This window comes from Oryza brachyantha, chromosome 1 (assembly GCF_000231095.2).
Source record: "Oryza brachyantha chromosome 1, ObraRS2, whole genome shotgun sequence".
NCBI lineage: Eukaryota > Viridiplantae > Streptophyta > Magnoliopsida > Poales > Poaceae > Oryza > Oryza brachyantha.
Window position 1 is genome coordinate 29,558,402 of NC_023163.2, and position 15,243 is coordinate 29,573,644.

Sequence of the window (15,243 nt, forward strand, 5' to 3'; positions counted from 1 at the left end):
TGTATTTTTTATAAAAATTTTCTATAGGAAAATTATTTTAAAAAATCATATTAATCTATTTTCTATTTTTAATAATTAATAATTAATTAATTATATACTAATCTATTAATACGTTTTCTATGACGGGATAAGTTAACTTACCCCGGTATAAACGAACGCGGCCTAGAATGAACAAGATTTAAGGTCTCATCGTTTCACAGTTGTAACGGTTTATAAGTCCAAATTTAAATTTTATAAATTAAACTTGATTTTGTAGTTTTTTCAGCATAGTTTATTTTACGTATTTCATTTTTAAATCGCTATGGACATGTATATAAAAATTTTATCTACAAATTATTTTTTTTAAAAAAACGTGTTTTAGCTTATTTCTCTACAAAACGAACTATGGAAGCCTTACTGTACTAATGGGAACGCAAACTGCTGACCGATCGACCGGAGGCGATAAGCACGAGGCGTGTACACACCTCGCGTCAAAACCGCGCCGCCCCCCGCGATCCGCCGCGACCAAAATACGGCCGCGCCCCACACGTGCGCATTGCACCTCGTTCAATGCATTGCGTGCATATCCATCCGTCCGTCCGTCTCTCCATGTCGTCTACGTACGCGCCCGTCCGTCTCTCCATGCATTCGTCACGTTTTTTCCTCTCCGCTCGAGCAGCGCGAGCGCCGCACAGCGGCACGTTTCCTTCGAGCCCAAGCTAGTGACGCCTCCCTATCTTCGTTTCTCGCTCTCGCCAGCTGTCGTGATGTACAGCTCGGTTGGAAAAATAAATGCAGCCGTGTATTAATTCCACGCATTTTTCCTCGCATGGTTACATCAGTTTTATCCTTTTTTTAATTTTTTTTATATATATTTTTCGCACCGAAGAACAACACCAGCGGCTACGAAAATCACAGTACTGTATTTGTATTATTCCATTTTGACATTTGATGAATTGGCTTACACTACAACCACCACTGGGCTAAAGCTAGCACCCCTGCATCATCCAATTAACTCTAATGATAACTCTGAAGACCTTATAATAATTAACCAATGAAGAAACAGAAACAGGAAGCCCTGCACCGAATATGCAATCATCATCATGTACCTATGTACATGCCACTATACACACTGACTGACATGCCACCAAATGCATTGCACCGTCTTGTCCTCGTCGTCTCCACGTACGGGGAAGTTCAGGCCGGGTCCGCCACGGTCTCATCGCCGCCTTTCTCGAGTCCTCCGCCTCGTCTTAACTATGTATCTCATCTCCTTGTCTAAATCCAATCCACTTAAAAAAAAACTTCTTAATTATCTTTGTGGTTTTGAGTCAACTCCGGCGGCTCGCCTGAGTCAAGTCACCGGCCATGAAGCTTTGCATGCACGGTTTAGTGACACCATCGCTGCCAATGCGGTTGTTGGTGGATGGCTGGGTCGTCGTCGTCGTCGCCGCCGTCTAGAATGGCTTGCCCCAGTACATGAGGATGTCCTGGAGGAGCGGGTCGCTGCCGCCGCCGATGCCGCCGAAGCCGGAGCCGGCGGGGTCGAGGATGGATGCGGCCGGGTTGACGGGGCCGACGGTGGCGAAGGTGCGCTCCCACTCGCTGATCTTGGGCTGGCTCTGCACCTCGCACGCGAACTCCGGCGACAGCACCTGCTCCGAGCAGCTCGAGTCGGCGTGAAGCCGCGGCATCGAGTCCGACGGCCGGTCGTAGTACGCCGCGAGGTCCGGGAAGGCAGGGCCCGGCACTCCGCCGCCCGCCCCGACCACCGGCTTCTGCTCCGGCGGGGAGCTCACCGCCGAGCTAACGCCCACCATCGGCTTCCTCTCTATGGCGCCGCTCGCCATCGCCGCCGCCGCGGACGGCGGCTTCTCCAGCCCGCCCTTTTTGTTGTAAATCCGGCACAGCACCCAGTCATCCAGCTGCACCAACACACACAAAAAAAAAATTAGCAACACAGATTCCAGAAACAAACAATTACTCGAACAAAGTACAACTACACCTAAATTAATCACACAAAGCTCCAAATTTCAGCATCTAATCAAAGCCATTGTTTAATTAATCCTCAGGCGAGTCGCCATCCAATTACTGCTCTACTTTTGGGGATGAGCTTTCGTGGGCGTCGCCGTCGCAGGGGCGCGTAGGGTCTAAAACGATTGGTCCCTGAAAGCGATGACGAGGTGACGGGATCGAATAGTTTTCACGCTGGAGAAGACGATCGATCGATCGGATGACGCCGAGTCGTCGTAGTCGCGCGCGCGCAAGTTGCACCCGGGTGCGGCCCCCCTAAGCTAAGCCGAGCGAGCCAACGTCTCCAATTAATTTCTGCGGCCCAAAGCCGTGGGCCACGCGAAGCTTATCCTCTCAATTCATTTCGAAAGCGAAATGAGCTAAAAACAACTTGCAAATATAAAAAAAAATATCAGATATGAATAGTATCGTTCACTCTAGAAATACCAGCACGATCTAGCTGCGGTTTTGGGACGAATTAGCTGGCTAATTAATAACCGGGATGAGCAGAACTGGGTAGAGTTTTAGTGATGGAATCTTGGGTTGGGGGTGGGTGAGGTGATGCTTACCCTGAGGCTGTTCTTCTTGCGGGCGGAGCGATCGACGTCGGCGAGGCGGTACTCGTGCATGATCCAGTTGGTCTTCTCGCCCTTGGGGGCCTTGCCGGCGTAGAAGACGAGGGCCTTCTTGATGGCCACCGGCTTCGGCGAGCCCACCGGCTTGTCGGCGCCGGTCGCCTTCCAGTACCCCGACCCGGCGGCGCGGTTCGGCCGTGACCCGTTCGGGTACTTGCGGTCACGCGGGGAGAAGAAGTACCACTCCTTCTCGCCGTACAGCGCCATCCCTACACACACACGAGAATCAAAAATCAATCACTTCGTCAGTTGGTGTGGTGTTCGATCGATTTGATCACGACGGCGTGGATGGCCGTGTGGGGGGAGAGGAGACGTACTCGGCAGCTGCCATGGATCGAACTTGTAGAGGTCGATCTCGGCGATGATGGGGACGGCGATGGGGAGGCCGGCGCAGCGTCGGCAGAGGTAGTGCATCACCAGCTCCTCGTCCGTGGGGTGGAACCGGAACCCCGGCGGCAGCTGCAGGTCCTGGCCGCCGCTCATCTCGATCTCCGGCTACTACTCGTCGCTGATTACTCGATCAATCCAACAACCCTCTTCTCCCGGAGTCGATCGACTGCTTCTTCTTCCTACAAGTGCTAGGAGAGGAGGAGGAGGGCTTGAAACTTGTTCCGGGTGAGGAGCCCGGGATTTATAGGCGGCGACGGGGGGCGGGGCGCGACACGTGTGGCCCGCGCGGCCGCAGCCGCGATAGCGCACACGTGGAGCAGATGCGCCCCTCCGAGCTGACCCTTTGACCGCGACACGTGGAAGGCCCCGGCGGCGGCGCGGATTCTGTCACTGCTTACGTCACGCTTCTTGGACGGACGCGGGGGTGGGGGCCCACCCCGCAGCGAGGGCGGGCCGGCTGCTGACGTGGGCCGCAGGGTGCGGGTGCGCCGCCGATGGGCCGGCGACACGTGGGGTGGGGGGACGGCGGTGATCTTGTTCGTTGTCTGTGTGTGCGTGAGCGCGAGGGGGACGTGGTGGGATAAGGATGCAAACCGAGCGCCGGATTTGGACGAAAGATGACGACGATGAGGCGATCAGTTGTGTGGTGTGTGTTAGGTGTAGTATCTAGTTGGGGGTTAAAAATGTATTAATTAAAAGAGAGAGAAAGATAAGGGTATGAGAAGAGACTGTGCTGTGGCTCGTTCAGAGTAGGCTTAAAATGAAATAGCTCTTTCTTTTGTATTCCCTCCGTTCCATAAATATTTGACGCCGTTAATTTTTTATATATATTTAATCATTCATCTTATTTAATTTTTTTAAAATATGTAAGTTATATATATGCATAAAAGTATACTTATCAATAAGTAAAATGATATAAAAATAATTAGTAATTATGTAAATTTTTTAAATAAGAGAATGGTCAAACGTATATTAAAAAGTCAACAATATCAAATATTTAGAGACGGAGGTAGTACTGTTTAATGGACACTTATATTAAATATAAGATATTATCGATGAATAGAAAACTAATATATACTACAGTTATTTTAAAGTACAGTTATACACTACTCCTTTCGTTATAATATACCACCTCTGTTTTATAATACTTATTACCTTACATAGGTTTATATAGATGCTAATTAATCTAGACATATATATATATTATGCATTTATTAATTAATGAATTTAAATAAGTCTATAAAATCTTACGATATAAATATAAATAGAGTATTAACAACCAAGAAGTAACGAAAAGATATTGTATATGTAGTGCTATAACAATGTCGATCAACTATAACACACCTGAAGGTACTGGCTACTACTCTATTTTTTTGGTTCAATAACTCGAATGGTAGACCATATACAAAAAAATCCAAAATGTCTCTCCATTTTTTTTCATTTTTTTTCTGGAATACTTCTTTATTTCTTTATATGTTGTTTGTGTGGATTCGTTTGTTTGAATTCTGAAAATAGTTTTGCTTATAGATTTGCACCAAATCGTCTGCTCATTTATCACTATATAATTAAGTTGTTCTTTTAATTTTGGCAATTTTCTATTATTTATGTTTATGCAACGTGACAGCCTGCTTTTTTAGACTCCATATGTGGATAAGGTCGCAAATTAATAACGTCAAACTTGCGACAATTCAAAATTGTGCAATTTCCGTGATCTAGCTCCGATAATTCTCGTTGACCCATCAGCATTCAAAGGGTGCATATTTGACCAATTAAATTTCAAACTTTTAAAATGAGCACGTTGGTAGTAGATGTAATAACATATTGTACACTGCAAGACCATGAAAGAGAAAAATAAAAATAAAAGGAGAGGTCCATGTGTATCCATGTAGAGATTGAGATTACATGCTACTCCCTCAGAAAATAACTTCATTTTTCTCTCATCACGCATATACAAGGTATAATATCCTTTTTTAGAAAATGGTTTTTTACCTAGCCTCTATATCCACTCGGATATATGCAGCCATTTTTTTATTTTGAGAACTTTAGGAACTTAGCCCAAATAGTTTTCATATACCCAATCTAAAATTCATGCTACTATGATGATTTTAACATAGGAACTTAGATACTATTTAGGTCACTACAAAGGTATAATATCCTTAGCTTTATTAAATATCAATATAATTATTTCATACTTTATATATTTTCAATATATTTATTACTTACTTCTACAATCTTCAATAAACTTATTGCATGACAAGCTAAACAAAAAAATATTATATTTTGAGACCGAACACACAGGAGGCCTCAATCCTGTAGCCCACACAAGATCAACGAGTTTAGGTGCCGCACACTAAGGTAAATTAAAAGGTGCCGGGTGAGAAGCACTTGGGCCGTTGGGCGTGGTGTGTTGAACTCGTGTTATAGGACACGTGATGTAGAAATATGTGCAAGATGTACATAGACATACTCGTGTATAGATTAAAGTTAGACATATACAATCCCTTTAAAAAGCATTTTTATAATAAGAATATACTTTTCACGATAAGAACTGATTCGTACCCACTAAAATATTATATCTTTTACCAAATCATAATATAATTATCTTTCACTTTATCTATTTATAATGTATTTATTTTCTATTTTCACAAACTCTAATATAATATATTGAATAATATATAAAATTCTATTTTTACTTTATCTTTCACTTTTATTTTTCGTTTATCCCACACGAACAATATATAAAATTTATCCCACACAAACAAGATACAAAAATATTACATATTTTACCAAATCACAACATATATATTTTATTTTTATCAAATTCTAATGTATTTATTTTCTATTTTCTATAAACTCTTATATATTTTAAAAAAACAAACAAAGATCGATGATCCTGGCGAATTGGTGAGAAGGACCGGCTCAAAGCGAACAGATCAATCGGCTTCCGGGAGAGTAACAAAAGCAACCGATCGAGCGATTAGGTTAGGATTAGATTCCGATTAGTTGAGCCGCGCGGCTAGTCAACACCACCTTTTATTTCTTCTTCATATCTCCTCGCCTATCCACGTTGCTTTCTGACCAATCTGTCAGTCACCATTGGATCGAGCCGCACGGGATTCGTTCGAGCGAATAATTCAACTAATTAATTAGTTTTGTGCCGCGCAGCGCGTGTCCGTTCCTGCCTTTTTCTGCTCTGCCCGTGTCCACGTACCATTGCTTGGGCGCACGGGAATATAGAGTACGCGTCCATCGTTCTTGTCTTTTCTTTTTTCTCGGTCTCGCTTGATCGAGACGTTCGGTGATGGTCTGACCAGCTTACACGTACCATTAGCACTCTCATTGATAAAAAATATTTATGTTAAGAAATAAGATCTGCTTAAATTTTTAAAATTTTGACCATCAATAATTTTTTAAACAGTTGGTTTAAATTCAGTACAAATGATACACATAGAGTTTACTCAAAGAATATCATCATAGTATTATAAACTTATTAGAATTTATAGATTTATTATAACATAAAATTATTTATCAGAATTTCAGAAATATATCAAATCTAGTTCTAAGCGACAAATACTTTTGACCAGAGACCGTAGAGACGGAGCCAGAATTTTTTAAACATAGGGCTCAATTAATTGAATTTATATAATTTTGTCTTTATCTTCTAGTTTTTAAAATTTTAAAATAAAATTTTAATATATATTTAGGATCAGAAGTAGGGCTAGAGCAGCCCTGGCTGCCCTACTCCTATATCCGCCCACCGTACCAATCAAGATACCTAATATGGATCATGTTTCTAACGAACAAAATTACTAAGCGATCGAGAAAGAAGAGTGAGTTGTTTCGTACGTGCTCGAAACGCCATGCGCGCGCACACACATGCATGCGATCGAGAGCCCAAGATGCCAGGGCATAATGCTCGAATTAAGTTGCCATCTTTGCACGTGTCATCGATCGTAACCTAGCTAGCTTCAGCGATCGACCGATCTCAGTCAAAAAGGTTTTCGATCATAGTCCATTGTGTAATGTGGACAGCGTGCTTATCTCCTCCTCTCCTCTGCATGGCCGTTCGGTTAATCTGGACGGGTTTAACATACACCGAACATTCTGAAGAATTCTTTTGCCGCGTGCCATCGCTAGCTGCGCTTGATGCTGACATGTATGCGCACACACACACACACGCCCAGCCTAGCTAGTTGCCGCCAGAGATTGGGTCGCCAGCTAGCTAGGGTTGTTCGATTCATGACTTCGTACTCATCTCGCACTCACAGGCACAGCTAGCCAACAGTCAAGTAAATTTTATTTAATTTATATAATATGGTACTGTAAGTAATAGTATCGATTTAAATTATATATAGTTATAGTTAAAGAAAAAGCATGTGGAATCCAAGAAAGGAACATCTCTGTAGTGTCATCCAAAATTCCAAACTTATTCTACGTGCCATACCTACCACGAACAATTGCCCCCACTAATTAATTGACCTAAGGGTTAATTTGCACCGAAGGAACGCAAGTACAACAGTTCTTGTGAGCTAAGGAATTAAATTTAATTTGTGCTCAATTTTATTCTTTGACACGTGGGAGCTGGTGTATGGGTAATATGTAAGAATTAACTTCTAGGCGACGAGAAATCATCAGACAATTACGTGTACAAGAAATTTATTGTTTTTTTTTTGCGATTAACGCCCTCAGATTTGTACTGCATATATACAACATCCAAAAATTCAGTCGTAATGCCTATTTCTCTCCACATTTTCTATCTACCATCTGAGTTTCGGTAGCAATTAATTAATTGATATTAACCTCTTCAAACACCGAGAATAAGGCAGGTTTGTCTCCACTCTGATTGTGATCTAGATTATTAAACCAAATAACTATAAGTTAAGCTGAAGTAGGTCATGGTAATGGCCTAATGGGGCTGGTAATTACTTTAACGTACCAAGGGTGGTTGGTCTTTAATCACCCAACAATCTGAAATAGGTACCTTTAGATGAGCTTACCATATTACAGTAATTTGAACTCTATATTATAATACAATCTATTTATTTATTTCATATTATTTCTAGCAATATAGATTACGATAATCCTGAGTAGAAATAAATATGGTCTAAGATTAATCTTAATAAAAGTTTCATAGTAGTTTTATTCCTAATAAATAAGATATCATGTAAGTAAATTTGATAATGTGTCAATATGATCATGGAGAGAGAGGAAACGAGTTGTATCAAGATGAAACTGGATACATATTGTTTCCACGACTATCAAACTGATTGAAACTAGCCTTGGAGGCTAGAATGTTTCATTTCTCATGCATCCAAACAAGCACTTTCAACGCTATAACTAGGCTATAAAACAGCAAAATGAAATGATGCATGTCATAACTTGTTTTTATTTATCAATCTAAACATTTTCATATGTCATATCACTCTTGGAAACCACATAACGAAACTCTCCAATGGGAATGGTCTAAATAGAACACTTTCATGGAAAAAAAAACTACTTCTCCACGGTTTTATTTGACGCTATTGAATTTTATGTCTACATTTGACATTTCGGCTTATTCAAAAAATTTGCATAGTTATTAATTATTTTGTTATGGATTGATGTATTACTAAAGAACTTTAAGCTTGATATACACAATTTTGCATGTCTACATAAAAATTTTGAATAAGACAAACGATCGAACATAGATGCAAAAGTTAATGATATCAATTTAAAAAGACAGAGGGGCTAACGGGTTCAATGTATCCATATGGACCAGTACTATGCTTTAGAAAAGATATACTACTCAATTCAGTTAGCAAACCTTTAACTAGTGTAGGGCTTAATTAAGTCAATCCTGCATCATGATCAATATGGTTATGTAGTTTAATTTGATAAGAAAGATACGTTAACCAACTACGGTAAGAGCGTGTCAGATACACAGAGGAGATAATTATATTTAACATGCATTATATCTAGAAGCAGCGGGTTTACGTATGCATGAAGCGCGGGGGGCATCATCATCTCCACTACCACGCAAATCCAAATAACTTTAGTTAATTTAACCACCATGACTTTGTTATCCTGATCAATGGATAAATACCTATCTCACCTAAATTAAGCTGCTCTGCAAGCTACAGGGTCAATTTTAAATTCATGGTTTCCTGTTGCTTCCAAAGGTGAAAGCAATCAAAGCTCATTCGCATTAGCTTAGTTTAATCATTCTTTCAGGCTGTCTCTTGGTCACTGGGCACAGGGAAGTGCATATTCTATGGTGCCTGATTAGCAATTGGTTGCAGAGATGAAAGCATCCATGAACCTAACACTCCATGATCTCAGTCTTGGGGTGTTACTTGTATTAATGGTCTGGATGATTCCATGGTTTTTGTTTATATATGGCCACTTGCTCTAATTGCCTTGGTGATGATCAGGTAACAGCACATCAGATAAGAGCGGTTTGCTTTTAATTAGTGGCTTGTTAGTAGTAGCTAGTACTGATCTGTGTGTGAGACAGGACACGATCGAGACCACATAGTTAATTTAGCTGCAGTCGTGTCCTGATTCCTAGTACACGGACAGGTTTCAACATTCTGCGTGCGTGGTCTTTGGGGCTGCAGAAATACTAAGCTAATTAAGCTGCTTAATTAATTATTTGATTAGCCCCATGTGTTGTTTCTCACCAGCAACTCATGGTTGCAAAGTTATCTGTGGGTATACATTCTAGAAAAAGAGATTGATTCATAGTTTCTCATGCATCATGCATGTTTGGCCATGAGACAATTTTGTACAGTTTAAATTTGTACCTAAACGAACTTAATTCAAATTCTCGTGCTGCGGATAAGATCCGGTATTGTATACTACCTCCGTCCCGAAATAAGATCATTTTTTGTTTTTCCGTGTCCAACGTTTGACCATTCGTCTTATTTGAAAAATTTGTATAAAAACTTAAAAAAAATCACGTATAAAGTATTATTCATGTTTTATCATCTAGTAAGAATAAAAATATTAATCGTAAAATTTTTTTAAATAAGACGAATGGTCAAACATTAGAAAAAAAACGAAAAATGATCTTATTTCGGGACGGGACGGAGGTAGGACCTAGTAAATCCACCCAAGAGTACTACTCCATCTAATTATGAGTTCCGCTTTAGATGTGACTATAATTATTTATGTAACCTATCCATTTTAAAATATAAATATTCCAAGAATTTAAGTATGGTACCAAAATATAATCATTTGTAGCACTAATCTCATTAATTCGTCATATACAAAATTATTCTTATTTTACCCATCCTCAAACATTTCTCATCTAGTAGTAGTTGGTATCATAATCTTTTATTCTCAACATTAATTTTGGGCTAACAAACTATACAAATTCTTGCGTTTGAGACAGGAAAAAGTAAGCACTCGATGATAATAAGACATCTATGACAGTTCTCTTAATATAGGTTAAGTTTCAGAGACAAATATAATTTTCAACAGAAATGAATATATGTATATATAATTTTCATCAGTCTTAAGATTTATTATCTAGTCTTAGACGTTTACATCCTCTTCGCAACACACGTATTTTACATGACTAAAATTCTTTCAGGCGAAGAGACTTTTAAATGGTTTTGAAAAAATAAAAAACAATTGGATTCTGCCATGGCAATGCGGGCCAGAACTCAACCCGATTCTTCGGGCCCACCAGCCAGATAGTCACACAAACCTCGGTCCGTACACCGCAGTTCACGCGATGACACGACGCATGCACAAAAAGCGACCGTGGTGGGCTCCACCTCCTGATGAAAAAACGCCGGGCCCACCTGTCATCCACTGCAGGCCGGCACAACAGAGCTGCGAGTCTGCAAGCGGCGGGGCCGGTCTCAGGGTGGAGCAGTTGGCTGCAGCCGCACCCGTCCTTTCGGTGCACCGCGTCCACGGGACGCGCTCGCCTGCCCCGGTCATGGGCCCCACCCGTCGGTGACACCGCACCGCTCGGCCCACTGTGCACCGGGTCTATACACACCCTCTCTTACCCCCCGCAACGGGCCCGACTCCCTGCTGGGTCTCCGCGTTCGCACGCCTTCCTCGTCTTCGTCTTCGCCTCCGCCTTCCTCCCGGCGAAGAGAGCGGAAAGCTTGCGCCCGACGCCACCGCCTCCGCCTCCCTCCGTTGGAGGCCTCTCCGAGGTAACGAGGTTTCCTCTTAGCCCGCGTGCGGTACGACGCCGTGCGTGCTGCGGTGGTGGTGGCGTGTGATCGCGCTCGGCTTGGTCACTAAACCTTGAGGTGGGGGGAGCCCGAGCCGAGTGGTTCGTGCTGCATTTGTGCTTTGGATGGTGGCATGCATGGGCCAGGTTCGAGCTTAGGTTGCTGCGGGCGGGTGCGTGTACGGTGTACCTGTGCAGCGTGCACGCGCGTGGTTGGGTGGTGGTGCGGTTTGCAGGTTTTGGCGTGAGGTTTTCGAATTTCCTGTGCGGTTAGGGCTTGTGATTAGGAGGGATAGTGCTTGCGTTGGGAGAAAAATGTTTGTTCGGTGAGCTTGTTTGGATTTCGTAGCTAGTGTACACTTTGGAATAAGGAATTCCGCAACACTCACGATGAATCGATGATGATTCACTGCCATCGCTCCTAAATTTCTCGATTTCTCAGTGTTAACATGGTATCCTGTCTACCGTAGGTCACATACAGTGTATTGATGACAAGACATCGTGAGCAATGCTTGCAATTTAGCAGCTCATTTTCACATAACTTTGCATGTTAGCTTGTTCCTCACACAGAACCTGATTACCTGAATGACAGCGGAAACGTGCCTGTTTGCTTGTTTAATCACTTCCCTGTTTGTTTGTTTATTTGTTTGTTTGTTTCTGCAATGAAGTGAACTTAGTTTTTGTTTTCTCCAGATAGGTGATGGATTCAGTGTCATTGTCACTACTCGATAGCATTTCAAATTTTCGGTTGCTGTCTTCAAGCAATGCCTCGAAAACAGAGCTAGTTAAGAAATATTGCCAAACAATTGATGGCATCCTTGATCACATGGAGATGGCCCTAAACAGAACTTTTCCTCAGATAACTCCAGATGATGAACTAAGTAAGGTGCTTGAAGAATTTGGCGCAACCATCAATGAAGCGTCTGAGCTAGTTGGAGACTGGAACCAGATGATGAGCAAGATTTATTTCGTAACTACCTTGTCCTTTCTATTGATAAATCTCCCTATTCGGTAGTCACTGTATATACAATGCTTTAACTCCCAGTAGGGCTCTCTCTATCGTTTTCCTTAAAATAACATATATAATGAGTAATATATTGGATGCAGGTTATTCAGGTTGAGTCAATTATTACCAAGATGCAGATATGTGTGTCTGAATTATGCCAAATTGTCAATTCACTCATGCCGATTGAGTCAACGTATATGGAGGTGATGAAAATACTCTTCTCCTCTTTTGAGTGGCATTGTTTTGACACCATCTAATTTTCTTGTCACTGGGCTTCTTGCAACTTGCAGAATCTTGAATGCGATAGCTGTGAAAAAATTTCAGATGTAATTATGGAGGCTTCCAGGGCTTTAGTAGGGCAAGTTATGCCAAAATCAGATGAATTAGGAAAGATTCAAACCAGTTTGAGCTTGTCCACAAACCAGGAACTGCTGATGGAATTTGTCGCACTTGTTAAGGTCAAAACGAAAAGCAATCATGAAGGTAGCAAAGAACTGGATGATATCAATGATATTATTGAATTAGTCAACCATATGCTTGATATACTTGTGCAAGAAAAGCAAGCGCACAGCATTGATGGAGTGCCCATTCCTGCTGATTTTTGCTGTCCTCTTTCTCTAGAATTAATGTCAGATCCAGTGATTGTGGCATCTGGTCAAACATATGAACATGTTTTTATCAGGAAATGGTTTGATCTGGGCTACAACATTTGTCCAAAGACACGGCAAACGTTGGGACACACCAAATTGATTCCTAACTTCACTGTCAAACAGCTGATTGAAAATTGGTGCGAGATACATGGTATAACGCTACCAGATCCCATTAAACTCTTGAGTTTGTCCTTCCCTGTTTCCCTTAACATCACAGATGTGAGTACAAGTGCAAATAAGTCTGGATCACCAGAACACAGCCAGTTGATATCTGCATCCCATCCAAAAGCAGAGTGTGAGTTGGATGATGGTCATCATGATAATTTGATAGATGAGAACTCTGATTCAGATGATAGAGTTTCCTCATTTGAAGACACGGATGATTCTGAACCTGATTCTTTGAAATTATCAACACAAACTACTGCAGCAAAAAAATCCCTACTTGATGAAAAAACTGGTAGTTCTGAAGGTCTTAAGCAATTGACAGAGGATGGTTTTCAAGTTTCTAATGAGAAGCACCATCTCGAAAGGAATGGTAGAAGTCATAGCAGCAACCATCATCCACTTGATTGCCAGAATGTGATGGCACATACATCAGGTGATAGCAATGCATCTGAAGTAACACAAGATGATCCAGTAACCACATATTCAAAGGTAGAACCAGATGTCCTCCCTAGATTAGGTGGTGTTCGTCCTCGAAGTCAGCCAATCTGGTGGCGACAGTCTGAGAAAACTGTTTCTAGGATTGGATTGCCATCTTCGACAGATTCAAAATCAGAAATTTCTGGTACTGATGCTAAGGTGCGTAACCTTATTGAGGAACTGAAAAGTGATTCTGCTGATGTCCAAAGGTCAGCAACAGAAGAGCTCCATGTTCTTTCTAAACACAGTTTGGATAATAGAATTGCCATATCAAATTGCGGAGCTATACCCTTCTTGGTGAGTCTTCTTCATTCTGCAGACCCCAGTACACAAGAAAATGCCGTGACAATTCTCTTGAATTTGTCATTAGATGATAATAACAAAATTGCTATAGCAAGCGCCGAGGCCATTGAGCCTCTCATCTTCGTTCTTCAGGTGGGAAACCCTGAAGCGAAAGCCAACTCAGCAGCAACTTTATTCAGCCTCTCAGTCATCGAAGAGAACAAGATCAAGATTGGGCGCTCCGGTGCCATCGAACCACTAGTAGATTTGCTGGGAGAAGGTACCCCTCAAGGGAAGAAGGATGCAGCTACTGCACTGTACAATCTGTCGATATTTCACGAACACAAGGCCCGCATTGTTCACGCTGGGGCTGTAGAGCACCTGGTGGAGCTGATGGATCCAGCAGCTGGGATGGTTGATAAAGCTGTTGCTGTCCTGGCAAACCTCGCGACCGTGCACGAAGGAAGGAATGCCATTGCTCAGGCAGGAGGTATCCGGGTACTTGTTGAGGTTGTCGAGCTGGGCTCTGCACGTTCAAAGGAAAATGCCGCTGCTGCCCTGCTACAGCTCTGCACAAACAGTAGCAGGTTTTGCACCCTGGTGCTTCAGGAAGGCGTCGTGCCACCTCTGGTAGCATTGTCGCAATCAGGCACAGCACGTGCAAGAGAGAAGGTAGTATTACAATTCACCCATCTTGCCTTCAACTGACGAGAAATTTATGTTCCTTGAGAGAGACCATATCCTTGATGCGGATTTTGGTACTTCCTGTACGAGGTACAAGGTGCCTATTCTACATTATAAATGGCGGTATCTCTCAGTATTAACTCAAGAACTATAAAATCACTTTGAACTAGCATGTTTATTTTTAGAGCAATTTTTTCATCCTTGAGGAAGTACCCTGAGGTACCACTGTTTTCTATGTAAAATTTGGTACTGTTTTTTATGTAAAATTTGGTACCTTTTGGTACGTTAGGTACTCGATTTTGGTACCTTTTGGTAGCTTAGGTACTAGAAAATACTAAATTTTGTATAGAAAATAGTGGTATCTCATGGTACCTCCTCAAGGATGAAAAAAAAAGCTCTTATTCTTATAACTCCAAACGTGTTATTGTATTATTAGGCTATTAGCTAGAACAGACAGCTTATTAATAATTACAGCTTACCTTACCATGGCCGGTATTTCTGTGCAGGCACAGGTTCTTCTTAGCTATTTTCGGAACCAGCGACACGTCAAAGTCGGGAGAGGCTAAATCTACTGAGTTAGGCAGCGACGCCGTGGTGTCTTGTACTATTGTTTCATGCTCCTTTCTGGGCGGCCAAGAGATTTATATTCCATCGAAGTCGTAAAGCAATTTTTTTTTCTGGCAGTGGTTCATAGTGATTGCGGTCACAAGTAGCTTCCTGTAAAGAAGATACTCTATTGTGTATAGATGTTTTTTTCACGATATTAAGTAGTTCACTTCTCTGCACCGA

At 41.9% G+C, this 15,243-nt stretch overlaps 2 protein-coding genes across 4 annotated transcripts; one reads left to right on the forward strand and one right to left on the reverse strand.

The window, feature by feature from the left end:
* Positions 1–883: 883 nt before the first annotated feature.
* Positions 884–3,244, reverse strand: LOC102699636 (NAC domain-containing protein 48). Its single transcript, XM_040525092.1, has 3 exons — positions 2,945–3,244; positions 2,562–2,836; positions 884–1,904 (listed from the first exon to the last, which is right to left on the reverse strand). Exons 1-3 carry the CDS (start codon positions 3,108–3,110, stop codon positions 1,437–1,439), a joined length of 909 nt encoding a protein of 302 aa, XP_040381026.1. The 5' UTR covers positions 3,111–3,244; the 3' UTR covers positions 884–1,436.
* A 7,851-nt stretch (positions 3,245–11,095) lies between these two features.
* On the forward strand, positions 11,096–15,234 carry LOC102699354 (U-box domain-containing protein 4-like). 3 transcript variants are annotated; one of them, XR_001551461.1, is made up of 5 exons: positions 11,096–11,170; positions 11,884–12,160; positions 12,298–12,399; positions 12,487–14,544; positions 14,961–15,029. XR_001551461.1 is itself a non-coding variant. In XM_006645072.2 (5 exons), exons 2-5 carry the CDS (start codon positions 11,891–11,893, stop codon positions 15,018–15,020), a joined length of 2,388 nt encoding a protein of 795 aa, XP_006645135.1. In that variant the 5' UTR covers positions 11,096–11,170; positions 11,884–11,890; the 3' UTR covers positions 15,021–15,234. The 3 variants fall into 3 exon arrangements, 2 of the variants coding, with proteins under 2 accessions (XP_006645135.1, XP_040381024.1); XM_006645072.2 differs by having other exon boundaries at positions 12,487–14,442; positions 14,961–15,234; XM_040525090.1 differs by lacking the exon at positions 11,096–11,170 and having other exon boundaries at positions 12,102–12,201; positions 12,487–14,442; positions 14,961–15,234.
* Positions 15,235–15,243: the final 9 nt, after the last annotated feature.